This window comes from Ascidia mentula, chromosome 1, assembly GCF_947561715.1.
Source record: "Ascidia mentula chromosome 1, kaAscMent1.1, whole genome shotgun sequence".
Classification (NCBI taxonomy): Eukaryota; Metazoa; Chordata; class Ascidiacea; order Phlebobranchia; family Ascidiidae; genus Ascidia; species Ascidia mentula.
In genome coordinates, this window is record NC_138566.1 from 8,966,882 (window position 1) to 8,984,795 (window position 17,914).

Sequence of the window (17,914 nt, forward strand, 5' to 3'; positions counted from 1 at the left end):
TGTACAAACCAAAAACAATTCAAAATGTACTGTTCTTCTGGCATAAAATATACTGTATTTATTCGACGTTTCGTCCGCCATGCGGCGAGACTTCATCAGGTATTGACTAAAACAAGTTATATATTTTTGGAATATATTTGCGACTGGTTGAAGTCGAAGGGCAGTGACTTACACAATAAGAAAGAAATGTTTGAAATGAAAGCCTCCAGTTACGAGTTCATGAGTGAACCTGAATGCTATTTTGCTAATAACAGGTTAACATTCGCGCTCAATTATCGACGGGAACGAACACGAATTGGTGGTTGTCTGTCAAATGGGGGCGGCCAACATGAAAGACTCCGGTTGTTGACAAAACAATTCAAAGCCGGTTGTAATCTTTAAAAAGGGAGTTGAAAGCGTTGTTGCGCATACTCTCTGAGATATGGCATAGTGAGCGCCGACTTGTTTTACACTGATCGTCGCCCGCCCTTTCATTCAACGCACGTAACCCAAAACTAATCTAATCCCTCCATGTGGCTTGCTTTGTGTTTCAACAATTGAATTACCAACAAAACAACAATAAACAATTCAATATTGGAAGCATCAATTAAGGTACCTCGCGCATTGTTTGTCGTGGAAGTGTTGCTGGATTTTAAAGGCTATAGTTGCAACAAACACAGCGTTTTATTGGGTCAAGAGAGGCGGAGTCATGTTTACCAACTATGGTTTTGAACTAGTTTTTATCATATTAAAGTTAGTTCAACAAGTTGTTGTGCGAAGGAAAACACCCGTTATTTGTTTGGTGGTTATTATGTGGTTCGAGTTTCCTAGGAACAGGACCGTGAGAACGCGATGAGGTTCGGGTGGTGGGGGGTCGCAACACCAAATATTGTCGAGTGTCACATAAAGCGATCGTAATGCCAGTTACAGGTCGTCATCCTAGTTGTCAGTTGAGCTTGGGAGTGTGACATAAAAGTAAAATATTTGTTCAACCGATAGGCCGCTGTTCAGTTACCAAATCGGGACGTGACAGAATTGCGATTTGCGATCGAAATTCCCAGCGGCACGAAGTCAGACGCCAACGCGTGGGTAGAGAGCACAAAAACACAACAGCCTGACAGGATTTACGGTTTTGTAGTCTCGGGAGTTCTTTCGTTATCCGTACAATATCATAGCTGCCTAGACGTCACTGCTGCTGGTTGGTGAAGTCGATTTAAAAAGTTGGTGAATACGTTCAGTTATCTTGCAGGGGTAGATACCACAAATACAGATTTACGCAAATATGGCAGTGGATATCATTTTCAGAAACACCCAGAAGCCCTGCATGCATTTTATTGATACAGAAGAAGATATTATCGGTATGTATATATGCAAGGTTGCCATTTCGTGATTGTTACTAAGATTAGTGCTTATTTATTAAATCAAAGACGGATTATTCGTGATATGGCGAGGTGTTGGATCTAATTTTTTGATCCATGCCGAAGTAACCCTGCATACATGCCTTCATTCAGCCTATATTTCTTCAATAAAACACATTTACCAAACCTGAAATTTGTGCGTAGTTTGTTTTAGTTCAAGCGTGCATGTATCATTGAGCACGCGTGCCCAATTTGTTGTGGTTGGAAAATGGTACGCTTAAAAAAAATTACGCTAAGTTCAGCGTATATTCTATCAGGCTTCATAATTGCCTTGTATCAGTATTCTTTTCGTTGCACCCGATCAGCATTGTTTTGCAAAAGTGCTTTCAAGTTATACATGCGTAAAGGGGTTGTTTTTTTAAATACTACAGCAAGTTAAACTACTTGAAAAATAAGGTGTGGGACGCGACCGAGTATAGTATAATCTAATTTGCCACGCACCCTCAGATGATTTGTGCATCCCTGATGTAAAAAGGTTTGTGTTGTAGAGCAAGAGCGACGGTTGAAGAAACCGCGTCACAAACGGTTGGAGTTTGTTGCCGGGTGGAATATACACCAGTTAGTAAAAGGTCCGTGATGCGACAAACCGGCAAACGACATTTCGGGATTTTTTCTCATTACTCCCGATTAAAATGGTTTGTTATGAAATTAGACGCAAGAAAAAGTAGACCAATGCTTCATACGAGAGCTGGATTCCATCTTAAGTCCACGGTTTCCGACATTTCGAGCGTCTTCGAGATTGGATCAACTCGTTCCTCGCGAACCGGCACAGCTTCCACGAAATCGTCGAATCGTTCGTCCATAACAACTGTATCGTCTTCAACCCTAAATACTACTTTCAGGTGAGAAGCATAGAAACAAGAGACAATTTAAATGAAACAACAAAACATTAGGTTTGCTGGCCAAGCCGTAGCTGTGAACGCCGGGTAAGAAACTGCACAGTGGGACGACCGTATACCCTGTCATGTGATTATATGAAACACTTCTGCGTTGTCTGAAATAACAGAAAAAACCTTTTTTTTTTCGTTGACGTCTATTGCATTCAAGCAGTTTAAAGAACTAATCTTAACAGGTTTTACGACCTAATGCATTTTCATCACATCCATGGATCAAACATTGTGCTGTCATGTGACCGACACACAGCAACTCGCAAGTCCAACAACTTTTGTAACGGTTTGGTGTTTTTGCACAGACCTCTTAAATGGGGAGAGACCATTCATCTCAGATTTAACAAGGTAATTTACTACAATAAGTTGACGAATGCACAGGCATGACTTCAGTTAACCATGCATTAGATTCGTCCGGATTGGCGGGGGTGTATTCGCCTGGGCTTCACCCCGCATAATCCTGGCCGATGTGATCCGACTACACTTCCAAGTTACGCCGTCCCGGATTTGAGTCGCAAGTCGCGATTTTGGGCAGTGCCCATCAAAGAGAAGTACGGAACTAAGTACAACATTTTCTCGTTTGTTTGCCGAGGTATGATCTGGCTTTACGTTGTGGTGGTGAACGTCACAATGCCACAATCTAGTTTGTACGCAGAGGATGGATCGGTGAGTTACATGATCAACAACGAAAACAAAGGAACGTTTTTAACGGGACTCAACGTAAAACGGTCCCTCTGGCCCATGATTGATCTCTATGGAAAAGTGGAGGAGCTCGCGGTGGTGGATGAGGAAACTGCAAAACATGGCGCTTCCGTCTTGGCGCACACAAGTACGGATGATCACGATGACGACGAAACCGGGTCAAGACGTAACAGCGCGGCCAAAGTGGCCGACAGTTCGACATGCTTTCATGAAGTTTGTGGGCAAAACGTGAAAATGGACTCCCAGCGAAGGACGGCAAAGCGATTCGATTCGTTCTGGAACGCGCTAACGTTTACCTTGCATCCTTTGCGGTTGTTCGATATCATTTATTTGGAAATTGGAAAAACTGAAATCAATTACGCCGGTAAGGGTGGACATAAATTCATTTAGCAGATCTCTTTTTGAAAATAAATTGAAGAGTGCGGGCACAGCAAGAAATACAGGCGAAAAACTTGGTACAACATTGTTAAACCATAATTTGGCAGTAGTCTGACTCGGCTGAAATACAGGGCAGTTAATCACTAAAAAATAAATTCAAGCAAATAACTGATAACGTGTACAGAAAATCGTTTCTCCAGAACTGTGGAAGCTGCCATGGTTTATCCGGGACATTGTGTTTGTAGGCTCCCTCGGTGTAGGAATAACAAACATAAATCCAAGTACTTTGTGCTGTGACGATTTACCTGACAACGCGGATCTCCTTTCAACGACGGCAGAACAATATTGGAAAATTTCCCGCGACATCGAATCATCACAAGGTAATTTTCGTTCGATAAAATACAACATACGATAAAACGTGAAGAAACTTTGCCTAATTTGTGGCAATGTCGTGGCGCGGTGCTCTGCAATCTTTTTTCACTTACGTCACACTTCCGAACACTTTTGTAAGAGTTATGACGTCATATATAGTAACGTCCAACTGTGGTAACGTTATAAGTTTAACAATTGTCCTGTTGTTTTCGCACCTGGCATTGTCTCAACGCCACATTGATGTAGTTGCAGAACACTGATGTAGTGCAGTCGTTTGAAATAGTACTGTTGCAAAATTGCAGTCAATTTAAATTGATTTGTTTTACTAAATGTTTTACATAAGCCATATTTCGAGAAAATTTCAACGTTTGATTTACTTGCCACAAACGTCATTTAAAGTTTTTTTTTCACAATATACATTTTAAACATAACAATTTTCACATCTTTGTTTTTGCAGGAGATCAACTTGGCTTCATGCTCGACAAGAGCGGGTGTCTTTTTTACAGCAAAAACGGTTTGCCGAAAGTCCAACTTTTTTCTGACGTGCCAAGTCTTGGATCAAAGTGGTTGATTTTCGATGTTTATGGAAGAACGACCATGATTAAGTTGTTGGGTGAGAAGTGTTGGACGATTTCTTGCGTTTTGTTTAGATGCCAAACCTCCACGGAAAAGTCCCTCATATGCCTACAGTCTTAGGGAAAAGTAACGCTCCAGATGTTGGGCTATGTTTACAGAACTACCGTGTCTTGTCAAAAAAATAGGTCAACAAATATATGTCGGCTTCATTTGGTTATTCAATAAAACAAAACACAATCAATATAGAAATAATTACAGGTTAAACATGTCGTAATTACAACAAATGTATTTCAGGCCAGATTAAAAGCTTTGATCCGGACTGTGAGACCACCGTACAAAAGTACGCATTCGAGCGTGACGAAATCCACGATGAGGAAAGTGAAAAGGAATGTCTGATGTGTTTTAAGCGCGATCGAATTAGAGATTGCACTATACAACCTTGTGGACACCTTGCACTATGCAATTGGTGTGCCATTACTTGTATGGTAAAGCAACAGCTCAGGTAAACACTTTAATTATGATTTAGTGTTCTGTTTTTGTGTAACACAGCTAATTGCCGAGATAACTCTTGTACTATGTTTTTTGCAAAACCGTAAATTGAACTTTTTATTTACAATATGCTTCCGCGTATCGGTAAAGGTGTTCGTAAGTGCGTTTATCCCACAAATTTGCCAAAGCAAAATTTCTTTCTTTGTAGATTCATTGTATGTCCAATATGTGGTGGGCCGGTGAAGGACGTGGTTCGCATTTTGCGACACAAAGCAAGCGAAGAAGCGGTGTCGGATGAAATGGATTTAGACGCCGAAATATAAAACTTTTTACCTAAAGTAATACAGAACAAGGCCAGAACGCGAGTGGAGAGAATACGTCGAATTATATGGAAATAGATACGTTGGGATGGTGGAGATTATTGAGGAGTTCCCAATCTTTCTGCAGCTTTTATTTCACTGACCACTATGCAGTTAATCGCAAAGTAAAACAATTTGAATACCACTCAATTTTCTACTGATGTTGCAAGGCAGTGTATGTATTATGGTTTCTTCGCGTACACAGATTGTGAAACATGCATGAATTGGCGCTTCCAAGGCGCGACACGTTGTTTACAATGACTCATATTGTCGCTAATTGTGAACAGCACAATGAGTGTTAGTGTTGAGAACTGGAGTGTCAGACATTATTGCTTGGGATTTCCCCCTATAGGTGTTTATTACCGCTTTAGAATCGGGCAATTTAACTTTGTGGACGCGGTAATAGCATGAGTCGCCCCTTTGTAGTGTATGGTCTGTTGATGCAAACAGAACAGAAAAGAAAAACCTTCTTTTGGCGCAAACTCTTGTGGTTATTTTTGTTGATATCCTGATTTTACAGCCACTTTTGACAACAAGTAGAATGTTGTCTTCAATGATCTGGTTGCTTTCCGAGAAGTTATAACAAACCGGAGAAAGGGAATGACGTCAGAAGCGAAATTCAACAAAGATATGAACACTATGGTGAAACAGTTACTAAGAACGAACATAAAATAAACACATGGCAGCAAGTAAAGGTCAATGCAGAAAAACATAGCAATTTTGCGGTGAAATATCTAGGAGGTGTTGACCACGTGTAATTGGATTGGCACAAAAACTGGGTCTTTAAAACTAACATATAAAAATAATAAACCCTACAGGGTAGAGCACACCGATAAAAGAGCCATTGATCTTCGCAAAAGGAAAACCGGAATCTTTCTTCAAACAAGTAAAACCTTGGCGGTTTCAAGCATCTTTGCATAAGACTGACAAAAATTCGTCCAACGCTTCCAAAGTCTGGTCGAGTTCCAAATCGTTCACACCGGGACTCTCGGTTGCCGGTAGCGACCGAAGTGTATCGGAGTTGTCGTCACCAACGAGCGGTTCTACCTCGCATTTTTTTGAAGGCGTTGAAAGTATGGAATTCACCGGTGGTCGAACATCTGCTACAGGATCAACCATATTTGTCGCTGAAATTTTGCAATGTAATTGCTCGTTACCATCGCCATGCCCCGTATTGATGTTGTTATCTATATTATCCACGTTACTACCTTGTGGAGGATCCACGTTCTCTAGCGTGTTGTAAGGGATTGGTCCGTTATTTGACAGCGGCTGTTTACTGTCAACACAGTTATAAGTGGGGTCTGACGGAATGTCTGCCCTTGAGGCGGTGTCTTGAACTGGGTTGAAACCTTCATCGCAATCGGTGACACAAACGTTGGTAAGATCGATGCTTTCTGATTCGTGGTTTAGCGTTTTGGTGGCGACGTCCGATTGGATATTCCCATTGTCATCTTTCTTGCCCTTTTCAGCCGAATCGGCCCGTGGTACATCTTCGTTGGCAGAAATCGATGTTCCGTGCAGTTCAGACAAGGTATTAGCTGTGGAATCTGTCGGACCGATCGATGTTTCGACAACATGACAATCATCATCATCATCATCCTCCTCGAGATTAATGACCTCACAAACTTGTACAGGCTTCTTGTATTCCCTCAACGATTCTGTTGAACAATGCTCGGGTTTAATTCACTTGTTTTAAAGGCGTAAAGGTTTTATTGCCACCTTATCTTGCCAACTAAAAGCAGTTCCTCAAACTCTAAAGTAACATGTAGACATTTTGCCTCTAAACTAAAGGGCATTTTGGGTGTTGTGCCGCGAAACAAAAAAACAACCCTAATCTAACCCCAACAATGACTAAGTTTTCGAATCCCGAATGGACGTAAAAGGCTTTTTGCACAATAGGTTATTGGAGGTACTATTTGGAGGTAGGTTTTTGGCTACTGGTAACGTCCCCCAAAAACAACTGTACTTTTTTGGTATTTTTATACTTGGGCTGGCTTGATAACATTCTTACTTGTCCGCTGCATTCCTGCGACATGCACACTTTCCAGTGTTTTGCAGAGAGTGGAGATCCGCACATCATAATTCGTGCTGGAACGCAATCCAACCAACCGCACTGAGGTTTGCTCGGGAGGGAGAACTTGTTTGGTCGGCAAACCCACGCCTGTGATTATGGACGTAGTATTTATCTTTGGGCAAGGCTTAGATAAGGGGAGTTTATACGAACCCCTGAAGACAAGCTGATAGTGAGTGACGGTGCAATTCATAGGAGGAATCCAATGAACGGTGAAAGAACTGTTGGTGATGTCGGTGAACCAAATAAACGTTGGTGGTCTGGGTGCGTCTGATAAACCAGTTAACAAATGAATCGAGATGTTGTTTCCTAGATATCTAATATTTATTTGTAGATTGTACTGATGACTTTAACATGATGGCCAGGCCATTGCCTAGTCCCAATATTTTGCGTAATATTCTACTGTTTTGTGTAAATCCGTCAAAGCAGGAACTAAATTGCGGGCACGTCTGAACCAAAACATTGTTTACTGAAAGTAAATCTATTATTTCAGTTCTGTTGTCTGAAAAAACACATGAAACAAAAAGGTATGAAGCTGGTGAAAGACTTGAGTTTTTTTCAAACCTTCGGAGTCGAGTGATTTCTCCTTTTTCTTGGTGGATAGAAGGATTTTTCCCTCATTGTTTTTGACAAAGCATAAATCCGGTAGTGGTGGTTGGACTAGATCGGGACCTAAATAAAAACTTATTTCTTAAAAGTTCCAACTGGGGAAAAAAGATATCAACCTTACCTGCAGACAAGGGTAATTTGGTAAAACTGGGTTGACTTTGTCTTGGTGTTTTCTTTTGGACATGGGTGTTGTGTTTTTGTTGGTTAGATGGTGATCGCAAGGGTTTCAATCTCTTCGATGAAAACTTGTAAGGATTAAACATAGAAGGAGGTGCTGTTTTCTTAGGAAATGTACCGCCTAATTCTTTTAGTCCAAGTGCATTTGTAAATTGCTTGTTCAAAGATGAATCAACTGAATTCTCCTGGACATCACAGCTTTCTGATGTGTCATCCAGGGAAGGGATGTTGTTATTCTCATTTTCAGGTTTTTGAGGACTTTCTCCAGCTGGAGGTGTTTGTAGACTGTGGCCAACTTTTAACATTGGGGAAGGCATTTGAACAGCTGAGGAACCAGCAGTAGATGACTTTTTCTTTTTAGGTTTTGTTGGATTGTTGGGCTCACAATTGGTGATGGTTGATACATCTGATAAATTAATGTTGATTTTCAAATTTTTTAAATAAATTTTTTTTTAAAACTTAAACCTCCGGTGCCACTGTTTTCTTCAGGAGTGTCAAGATCAACATTCACTTTTTTTGGTATCAACTGTTTCCTTGGCTGCTTTGCGGTGCTGTGGTTTAAACTGACAAAATTGGCAAATATAAATAAAGTCATTGGAAATTACATTTAAGTTCACAAATGCAGTACTATGTCATGTTTTCGAGGGCTACTTGTTGTGCTGCTTTCTCCAACATCGCATCAAGATTTAATTTACTTCGTCGCTTAATTGGTGGCATTTCACTAGTGGCCTGTGTTGTGTCAGGTGACCTGTATCAGTAACTTAAGGTTTTGTATTTGAAATAACATGGCATGCTAGAGATACATTAAATGCTTTCTTGTATTTTTTAAGGGGACAGTTTGACATGTTTGATACCTTTTTCTGTCGGGCGACAATTTTGTTTCACTCAAAGGAGGGGATGGAGTCTCACTCCTTCGTTTCTGTAAAATTGTCACAATTAAAAGTCATTAGTTAGTGATTTTGAAAACACTACCTTAAAGTTATTGTTTGTATGTTTTCTTGCGCACAGCTTTTTCACAGAAGAATGCTGATCTTTTGATGTTGTTGTGCCACGACTAGAAGACTTACGTTTCACATGAAACCTAAAAATACATGAAATTTTAAATGTTTTACAATGCAACTTTTGCTATGGGCGGATTACCTGCTGATATGTTTATTCACAGCAGTTGGACAGTGGGAAACAAATTTGCACAACTTGCAACTGTATTCTTTGCTGTAATGTTTGTTGTAGGTTTGGGCATAGAATCCCAATTTTAGGCCACATTCTAAGCATTTAGAATTTTCACAACCTCTTTCAAGCCTTTAAGAGCACATATGTCAGTTTAACAAATATGTACAATATGTTAAGATGGAAATCTACCTTATGTAGATGCTGCATTCCTTAATATTTGGCTGTAAAAGACCAAGTTTGGCAGTCTTGGCTGGCGGACGAGGTGGAAGTTTTCCTTTTAACGTAAACAATTGTTTCAAAAATGTGAAACCAAGTCCATTATTTATATATACCTTGTTCAATAACCATGGAATTAAGCATACTTGTTTCAACATGACTTTGAAGAAATGATGGTGCAACTTCCTTTGATTTCGTAGGAGACAATGGATGATGGGAAACTTTAACATTAATCTAAAACAAACTTAAATTATATAGAGGTCGACCATTGCGGTTTATCAACAAATACCTTATATTGGTTGGGTTTTTTTGGCAAGCAGGTTTTTGTGTGGGGCGACAACACGGAGGAGTGGTCATTTTTTAAGTGCTTGGACTTGTCTGTGGCTTGAATAAACTGCAAGCGACACTTACTGCAACGTATGTTTTTTTTCTGCAATGTAAAAAGCTCAGTAATAAAACAATACCACTATAACAGCCGAATTATTGCATTAACCAAACCTGTAACCTTTTTATTGCCTTTTTTACCTGGACAGCCATTAATATAATTTTTACTTACCCGATGTTGCAAAACATGTTTTAGATATGAATTAGGGGTTTGCAAAACAAACAAGCAAAATGGACACATCATCGACCTTCCATTCTCATGTACTTGACTGTGCAAATGTAAAACTTGATTTACAAACAAGCTCGTAAACATACTTTTGAATTTTAAGTGACAGACAGAATGCTTTTATGGCACAAGAGGAGTTTAGAATGCTATAAATGCAGTTTCTTACCGGAAATGTGCCATTAAGTCAGAGTAGAATGAGGACCGGTAGGAGCACAACTTGCACATGTAGGGCATCTCATTGCATTCATGCTCTTTTTGCATGTGCTGAAGCAACTTTTCTTCGTTTTTAAAATTTAACTCACAGATACGACATGTGGCTAAAATAAAACCAACTGGTTTTAGGCAAATGCACACAACAACAATAGACAAAGATTTTCTCATCACATACATGCAGCTGGGACGGTAGTATGCACGGTCTCTAAGTGGCATTGCAGGTGAAACGGGGAATCAAAATGTCTGTAACAGTGGCTGCAAATGTTAAAATCATTGATGTTTTCATTTTCCTCCCAACCATTTTCAATTTTGTGGCGGATATGGCTCATAAATCTGAAGAAGCAGACACATCCCGAGCTAAGGACACGGGCAACATTTATTTTGTAATACCTTATGTTGTTTCTCAATACTTTCTGGCAGCTATAGCATGTAAACTTGCTTCCAATTTTCTTTTCTTTGTACCTGGAAATTTTATTTAAGTTCAAAAATAATTTAAAATTGGTTTTCAGTAAAACCTACGTTTTTCCCAAGCATGTGCCATAAAAGTATTGATCGACTGTAAGATGAAGAACTTTGCTCCCATTTGAATCAGATGCTGGGGGATAGGTTATAAACATCTTTTGGGAAGTACAACATTGGTCTACAAAACAGTGATGTACTAGTAAATTTAAATGAAACCAAGTTTAAAACTACTTACCTTTTAAATGGGTGTTAAATACCCTAAATTCAGAAAATGACTTATTGCAGTGTGGGCAAATGTATGGGCCACGGTTGGTTGAAATGCATTCAACAGTTTCAGTAACTTTTCTTATCAGGTTATCACTGTTAATTAATTTTTTCATTTTTTATTTATCTCTTTAGAAGGAAAAAAGCAACTTTGGTGATTTCATTCAAGATTGTCAAACATCCAAAGTGGCCTGCAAAACGTTTTTATTACATCTTTCATAGGCATAATCAATAGGCCCATCTAGCAAAAATGCAGATGGAAAGCCATTTGAAGTAAAACTTTGAGCATGAACTTCAACTTAGTTCAAGTTCTAATAATAATGCTGTAACACATATATACAAAATACCATTTGGGGTATGGAGTGTCCAAAATATAATGTTTGTTTATTTGCCTTTGGGATTTTTTATGCAAATGTTGAATGTGTAAAGTAACCAACGCTTTTTTGCACATAATGTACTAGTCGTCCTGCAAAGATTGCAGAATAATTATTGATTTGGAGTACCACAGGTCGTCATGGTGACAATATAGCCGACATATATTGGCTGACCAGTCAAGCATAATGGACATTACAGTGGAGGATCTACATAAAATATGCAAAGGGTGTCCGGTGCGGTGGCTATTTATTGAGGCCATTAGTTGCAGATACATTTTTTACAGAGATTTATGCGAATTCAGCTTTAAAAACAAGTAGCATATTGCAGTATTTAACGCAAAATATCGAACAACTTTGATCCGTGAAAGCACACAACAGTATTAGGCAATATTTCACATCCAGTTGGATTGTTTTTAATCCTTGCCAATAAAACACAAATACATAATAACCTAGACCCGGACGTAGTTTTTTTTTGTTTAGCTACATATATTTTTGTTCGAATCTTCTCAAACAATTGCTCTTACAGCATCTATAATAAAATTGTAATGGAAATGAAAAATCTACAAGGAAGTGGTTTAAAAAAATGCTTGTTGTTGATGGATCTTTGACCAACGGTAGGACAAACAATTGTTTCAAAAGCAGTCATCGCCATGTGAATGCAGCAAACATGACACACAACCATATAAAAACTGTTCATTCCTGCATAGCGGGAAATTAATCACCCTCACAACCATTAAAACAATGTGCCAAATCGAGGGGGGTCCGACAACTAAACACCCTCTAGATCCACTGAAGATCAGTGAAACCTATGATAAAATCGCTTTCGTCAACATTGCAGCGTTTTTTTGTTCGCAACGGCTCAGATGATTTTTCGCGGTAAATTACGAGGACAGATGACGATATCTCATCCGGTTTTCACCAGACGGAAGGAAATTATCGAACACAGCATACAAATCAAAAAAAAATTATTCAAATCCACATACATGTTTTCATCAAATTTTAGGTTGATCGCGTTCAGAGCACTCGATAACGATGCAAAGAATGTTCAATTGCAGACATATTACACAGTAGCTATAATTTTCATGTCTGTGTTTTTCAACTGGCCTATACAGCAATATGTGAACCCTCATCAGCACCCACGAAAAATTCGAAGACTCTCTTTTGTTGATGTCCCAATACAAAATGAGCTTTTTCGCTGATGCGCCAATTCAGCACAGAGAAGGAAGTATTGTTTGGGATATCGATGGGCCACAATAAATGTAGCCTATATGTTCCCAACTTAGCATGCGCGCATGTTACTAAGTTACGAGCACGTTAATATGTTGCATGTTCCTTAATTAGGTACGCTACCGTGAAATGTATTCTAAGGTGCATGTACACTAATAGAGAACGTGCTGCTTATTAACGCGCGTGTACTTTATTATTCCACATGGTGTCGCTTTTATTCGGATTTTGACACTGTTGGCCAGGCTTTAAATAACGTGCACGTTCGTTATGAAGGTACACGCATGTTATCTAAGGCTGTGATATTTTCAACCGGTGTTCCGCGGAACACCAGTACTCCGTGAAAGATTATTCCTGTTGTATTGTTAAAACGATTTGCGTGAAACTGTGAGTTTGCAAAAACATTTTGGTGAAAGTTATCCGCAGATGGCGTAGCAATGAATGGATTTCAAGGTGGTCTACACGACTTTTTTTAGACAATACTATACTTTCGGTGCATCAGAAACGAAATTTGTTTTACAGAGTTTTTTAAGTTGGCCAGGCGCTACTGATACGAACGAGTCAAGAAACCCCGCCAATGCTGCGGTGCCGCTGGCGCAATGAGATCAATATTTTGGGCACGAATCCGCAAAACACAACTCGGGAATACAGCGCAAATCAAGGACGAAAGTGGAAAGCAATATACAGTTGTGTGAAACTTAAATTGTTGCAATCAGTTGTGATGTGACAATGTTCTAAAATGTTTAATGTGCTTATTTAACGTAGCCTACACTCAAGTCAAAGCGGTCAACTTCATACGACTGTTATAATTAACTCTAATTGTCTCAGAGATATTTAACACTGTCTCAATGACGTTAGCGCGTGATGGTGCTCTTGTAAAGATTTCTTCTACCTCGTCTTGCAATGTAATCAGACCTTGGATAATTCTCTGGATAACGATTGTATTGAAATCTGTTGGGTGGTTTTCTTAGTCACTGCTGGACACATTCTGTGGGAACACTAACGGAAGGCGATCGCTTGTGTGTTATCTGGGACGCATTGGAATGGTTATTTTATTACAAGAATAAAGATGTGGTGTGACAAAAGCATATGATAATATTTTATGTGGTAAACAGGTGTTGAATGAATCACTTTACTTGAAAACAATCGGTGGATAAATCATTTGGGTCACATTATGGGGTTATGTTTACACTTGGGTCGGTAGTTGCGAAATATACAATGCATCATGTAACAGGGCTTGCAAATGCTTGTGCAATGCTGCAAACGAGGCTTTACGTCACTATGTATGTGGTTTGCAATGGATTGCGCAACACTTGTGCAATACTTCTCAGCAAAGACATTGTGCAATACAAGTACTGCGGTTTCTCTGACGTATGTCACACGGCCACCGTCTAATACAGCAACCAAAAGGTTAACACCGCAATTTTGAAAGACTTATTAGGATTGCGAACGATTCGCTCGTTTACTGGTGCTCACAGATTTTTTTCTCACACGGCGTTTACTTCAAATACTAATGTAATAATATTCAGCAAAGTTGCTAATGAACATGATAAAAGTTACATGGTTTCGTGTCAAAACAGTACCACGGTACCTTATGATAACTTTTTATCCTGCCGCGTTGTCAACAACTCACAACAGTTTGGTTACAAATTTATAGCAAACAAATTTTAAAACCACACTGGTTTACGAATTTTGCTACAATACCCTCGATTGGTTTTGTCGCAATATGCTTCTACAAAGCAAAAATATAAGATCTAGCATTAGGCCAAAAATATCGATCGTTTCTGAATACAACCTGGCAAATGGCACCACTGATTTTTTTGTGTTATTCGATTACACTTAAAATTGTAGGTTTTCGGGAACAGTGCACATACGGCATGTAGGGTTTTATGACACGATCCCACGATAAAATTTTGTGTTTAAAGTAAAAAATAAAACAAATGGAATATAACTAATATTGGGGTGCCTCTAAAATGCCATTGTAGGCGTCGTAGGCATTGTATGCATGGAGTCTAGGCGTTGTAGGCATATAGGCCTTGCAGGCATTGAGTCGATACCTATGGACTCAATGCCCACAATGCCTACTATAAACCATGTGTGTTTTTGATGTTCGCTGTAACGAATACTTATGCAAAGGAGCAACGTAAGTGATAACAACTTCTACATATTTTTGCAACACAGCAGATATGGCATTAAGATTGGTTGTGTATGGTGGCAGCGGTGCGTTGGGACGAACTCTTGTTGCAACATTTAAAGCAAGCAATCACGTAAGTGAATGTAATTCCTTGTAGCAGTAGCCTAAAAAGAGTTTGAAGATGTAAAGGTTAGGTTTGTACTTAATTACTTTGTGTACAGAATGTGATTTCAATTGATCTCGTCAAAAACGACGCTGCCGACAGCAATGTGTTGATAAAAAACCTAACATCTTGGCCAGAACAACACCAGGAAGTGGTTGATGGAATGGCTGCTGTTCTTGGGGAGAAGAAGGTTGATGGTTTGTTTTGTGTAGCTGGAGGATGGGCAGGTGGAAATGCTGCCAGCAAAGGTTACATTTTGACTTTAATTTGTCATCATATATTGTTTAATTTTTACATTGTTGTGTTTTAAGATTATGTGAAAAATGCTGATTTAATGTGGAAACAAAGCGTTTGGAGTTCTACAATAGCTGGAAGCTTAGCTGCAAAGTTTTTGAAAGCTGGTGGTATTCTTACTTTAACTGGGGCCTCCCCCGCAACTAGCGAAACACCTGGTAAAATGTTTTTCACAACATTGAATTTGCATATGAACTAAAGACACTTTTTGTAGGAATGATTGGATATGGTATGGCAAAGGCAGCTGTTCACCAACTATGTAAAAGTCTTGCCTCTTCATCAAGTGGATTACCAGAGGATTCCTGTACTGTCTGTGTATTACCGTAAGAAAATTACTTTATTCATTTTAACAAGTATGACAAAATGTTTTGATTTGTTACAGTATAACTCTTGATACTCCTATGAATCGAAAATTCATGCCAAAGGCAGACTTTAGTACCTGGACTCCATTGGAATTTCTTGCACAGTATGTTAAATATACATAAATTAATATTTGTATGAACTGAATATAACATATTGCATTACTACAGGTTGTTTCTCAAGTGGGCAAACCAAAAGGAACGCGTGAAATCTGGAAGTCTGTTGCAAGTTAAAACTACTGGTGGTGTCACTGCTTTAAATGAAATTTAATTTTTAATGCATGTAATTTTAGGCACAACTGGTCATATTGTAAACAATTAAGGCCTATGCAGTTAAGTCAGTATGCAAACTGTTTATGTGCTAATTTTCCTAGTAAAACTTTGGTTACTGTTTCAGGAAATTTTTGCACGAGATTTAAGGTAGTGTTTGTTCACCCATGGCTGTGTAGTTGTGCAATACCTACTGTGGTCGTAATTTTATTTTTGGTGTGTGGTGTAGTTGTAGAATGGTGTGTGGTTGTTGAGAAAAATGTAGTTTCTGCTATTAAAATTGTTTTAAATTACTGCAATTCACTGCCTATAATAAACATGTTCAACAAATAAAAAAAGTTTTGTGTGAATTATCTTTCTCGACATAACAATAGTTCAGCAAGTCATATGCACATCATAAAAATATATTTAGCACACTGATCCCAGCATCCTTGAACACAACAGTTTTGCAAACATAAATCAAAAAATCGTTTTTCTTGATGATATTTTCCTCCTCTCTGATGAGTCACCACTAGAAGATATTTTAGTTGAAACCACTTCAATTGCAACTAAAATCAATACAGTACCGGTAGGCAGCATTGTGCAAGAGATGCATCATGTCCATTTTTAGTTTAAGTTTTCTTTCACCACAAATAGTCCGCATTTCTGGAAGCAAACTTTTCAAGAACATCTCATCTGCATCATGCATGTCTTTGTACGATTCATTGGAATGAGATGGCAGATCATTCCAATCTAAATTCAATTTAAGTATCAAATACTATCGCAACAAACAACTAGTTTACACATTTTTTTTTACATTTTCTCCGTTTTGGATACGATTGCTGCTGTTCCTCATCGCCAGACAGATCACTTGATGCTGAAATGATGTCACCATCCCTGTTAGTTTGACTATTTTCATTTCTTGCTCTACTGAAATTGTGATCATTAACAACTACAGTCAGAAGTTCCGATTCCTTTTTTGACTTCTTCCTGTTGTCTATTAATGTTGTACTATTTACACCATTACATCACAACAATACCTCACTGCTATGATTTAACTGAATCAATTCATTTGTATTACCTTTAGAAAACTCGTTGGCAGAGTTGGTTGAACATTTTCCTATGAGGTAATTTACATGTACATAAATTAGATGAAACTTTTGCAGTTTAAAAATTTGAGATGTATTTTACCTATTCGAGTTTTGACATGCTGTTGGAAGTTTTTGCTTCGTGTTATAATTTTTTTGCAGGAAGGGCAATGAAAATGACTCCTTCTGTGTTGCCTTCCAAGTTTGTCAGGATTAAGGCACATTTTTCTGCATGGCAAGCAGCAATCTAAATGTATGTGGATAAAAAAATTATTTGAAACGTAAGTCAATATTTAAACTATACTTACAGCTTACAGTATTGTAAATGAAGCATATGGAGTGGTTTAAATGTGCTGATCGAAGATGCTTCTCCAAAATTTTTGGGTCTGAGATTTGATAGACACATAAAGGACAGTCATTATCAGTAGAAAATTGTTCAATATAATCATCAAATGTTTGATCACAAAAAAATGTCAATTTGTCATCTTTAACTGGACTGTTCCGACGTATATCCAAATTATCATCAGGTTCACTGATGGTACCCAGATCTGCAAACAAAACCAGCTGCATAATGTTGTAACTCAGTTTAAATTATTGCTAAAAAGAAAAAAAAATGTATTTTGAATACAGAAAAGTTGCAAGTATAAAATGGGTCTACAATGCTACATATACAGCCTACCATAGATAACTTACTTTCTCCTTGTTTCTGTAATGCATCTTGCTCTTGTGACTCTTCCATACTGTAGCTGAGTTCGTGAGTTGTATAGTTTGTTAAATTGTTTTTTATTTTCAACCAACTCCAACAACAAATCAGAAATTTATTTTTCTCATTTCCTCAAATTGATTTATTTGCAAGTATAAGCTATAATAAGCAGAAGTTTGTTTTGTCACCAACTTTGTTTTTCGTTATGTGTTCTACAAATTTTTGGGCTTTTGCAGAAAAATCCAGTTGGTAACACTGCATGCTGTAGCTACTTCACTTTCTTGCTTAGTACAGTGCCGACAAACGTGCACAATCAGATCAGAACATAAACAAACACAACAGAAAAGCAAGTAACTGAAATTACATGCCACCGG

At 38.5% G+C, this 17,914-nt stretch overlaps 4 protein-coding genes across 8 annotated transcripts; 2 read left to right on the plus strand and 2 right to left on the minus strand.

Moving 5' to 3' along the window:
• Window positions 1-1,146: 1,146 nt before the first annotated feature.
• LOC145893645 (protein neuralized-like) lies at window positions 1,147-5,157 on the plus strand. Of its 2 annotated transcripts, none has more exons than XM_082982098.1 (10): window positions 1,147-1,337; window positions 1,886-1,966; window positions 2,050-2,239; window positions 2,470-2,632; window positions 2,693-2,876; window positions 2,940-3,350; window positions 3,610-3,744; window positions 4,194-4,349; window positions 4,607-4,814; window positions 5,010-5,157. In XM_082982098.1, exons 1-10 carry the CDS (start codon window positions 1,262-1,264, stop codon window positions 5,122-5,124), a joined length of 1,719 nt encoding a protein of 572 aa, XP_082838224.1. In that variant the 5' UTR covers window positions 1,147-1,261; the 3' UTR covers window positions 5,125-5,157. The 2 variants fall into 2 exon arrangements, with proteins under 2 accessions (XP_082838224.1, XP_082838225.1); XM_082982099.1 differs by having other exon boundaries at window positions 2,590-2,632.
• Window positions 5,158-6,050: 893 nt separating this feature from the next.
• On the minus strand, window positions 6,051-11,076 carry LOC145893599 (uncharacterized). 4 transcript variants are annotated; one of them, XM_082982097.1, is made up of 20 exons: window positions 10,924-11,076; window positions 10,746-10,866; window positions 10,617-10,688; window positions 10,402-10,559; window positions 10,180-10,330; window positions 9,960-10,056; window positions 9,693-9,833; window positions 9,520-9,637; window positions 9,377-9,461; window positions 9,158-9,316; window positions 8,990-9,098; window positions 8,872-8,936; window positions 8,646-8,765; window positions 8,483-8,580; window positions 7,962-8,423; window positions 7,796-7,903; window positions 7,385-7,501; window positions 7,172-7,321; window positions 6,369-6,818; window positions 6,051-6,287 (listed from the first exon to the last, which is right to left on the minus strand). In XM_082982097.1, exons 1-20 carry the CDS (start codon window positions 11,066-11,068, stop codon window positions 6,064-6,066), a joined length of 3,150 nt encoding a protein of 1,049 aa, XP_082838223.1. In that variant the 5' UTR covers window positions 11,069-11,076; the 3' UTR covers window positions 6,051-6,063. The 4 variants fall into 4 exon arrangements, with proteins under 4 accessions (XP_082838223.1, XP_082838222.1, XP_082838221.1 ...); XM_082982096.1 differs by having other exon boundaries at window positions 6,051-6,260; window positions 6,318-6,818; XM_082982095.1 differs by having other exon boundaries at window positions 6,051-6,263; window positions 6,318-6,818.
• A 3,599-nt stretch (window positions 11,077-14,675) lies between these two features.
• On the plus strand, window positions 14,676-16,113 carry LOC145902344 (dihydropteridine reductase-like). Its single transcript, XM_082990279.1, has 6 exons — window positions 14,676-14,817; window positions 14,906-15,095; window positions 15,159-15,299; window positions 15,356-15,464; window positions 15,524-15,607; window positions 15,672-16,113. Exons 1-6 carry the CDS (start codon window positions 14,737-14,739, stop codon window positions 15,769-15,771), a joined length of 705 nt encoding a protein of 234 aa, XP_082846405.1. The 5' UTR covers window positions 14,676-14,736; the 3' UTR covers window positions 15,772-16,113.
• LOC145902333 (uncharacterized) lies at window positions 16,111-17,914 on the minus strand. Its single transcript, XM_082990269.1, has 7 exons — window positions 17,531-17,914; window positions 17,146-17,385; window positions 16,941-17,084; window positions 16,831-16,869; window positions 16,567-16,746; window positions 16,337-16,502; window positions 16,111-16,281 (listed from the first exon to the last, which is right to left on the minus strand). Exons 1-7 carry the CDS (start codon window positions 17,574-17,576, stop codon window positions 16,230-16,232), a joined length of 867 nt encoding a protein of 288 aa, XP_082846395.1. The 5' UTR covers window positions 17,577-17,914; the 3' UTR covers window positions 16,111-16,229.

Excerpts from the sequence above, each read along its gene's own strand:
- LOC145893645 (XM_082982098.1), top strand. The coding sequence starts at position 1,262 with ATGGCAGTGGATATCATTTTCAGAAACACCCAGAAGCCCTGCATGCAT. Across the intron at positions 1,967-2,049 it reads TATACACCAGTTAGTAAAAG|ACGCAAGAAAAAGTAGACCA; the intron begins GTCCGTGATGCG and ends TTATGAAATTAG. Across the intron at positions 4,350-4,606 it reads GACCATGATTAAGTTGTTGG|GCCAGATTAAAAGCTTTGAT; the intron begins GTGAGAAGTGTT and ends AATGTATTTCAG.
- LOC145893599 (XM_082982094.1), bottom strand. The coding sequence starts at position 11,068 with ATGAAAAAATTAATTAACAGTGATAACCTGATAAGAAAAGTTACTGAA. Across the intron at positions 9,317-9,376 it reads GAATGCAGCATCTACATAAG|GCTTGAAAGAGGTTGTGAAA; the intron begins GTAGATTTCCAT and ends GTGCTCTTAAAG. Across the intron at positions 8,766-8,871 it reads TTGTCGCCCGACAGAAAAAG|GTCACCTGACACAACACAGG; the intron begins GTATCAAACATG and ends TTACTGATACAG.
- LOC145902344 (XM_082990279.1), top strand. The coding sequence starts at position 14,737 with ATGGCATTAAGATTGGTTGTGTATGGTGGCAGCGGTGCGTTGGGACGA. Across the intron at positions 14,818-14,905 it reads CATTTAAAGCAAGCAATCAC|AATGTGATTTCAATTGATCT; the intron begins GTAAGTGAATGT and ends CTTTGTGTACAG. Across the intron at positions 15,465-15,523 it reads TGTACTGTCTGTGTATTACC|TATAACTCTTGATACTCCTA; the intron begins GTAAGAAAATTA and ends GATTTGTTACAG.
- LOC145902333 (XM_082990269.1), bottom strand. The coding sequence starts at position 17,576 with ATGGAAGAGTCACAAGAGCAAGATGCATTACAGAAACAAGGAGAAA. Across the intron at positions 16,747-16,830 it reads TGCCAACGAGTTTTCTAAAG|ACAACAGGAAGAAGTCAAAA; the intron begins GTAATACAAATG and ends CAACATTAATAG. Across the intron at positions 16,503-16,566 it reads GTATCCAAAACGGAGAAAAT|ATTGGAATGATCTGCCATCT; the intron begins GTAAAAAAAAAT and ends AATTGAATTTAG.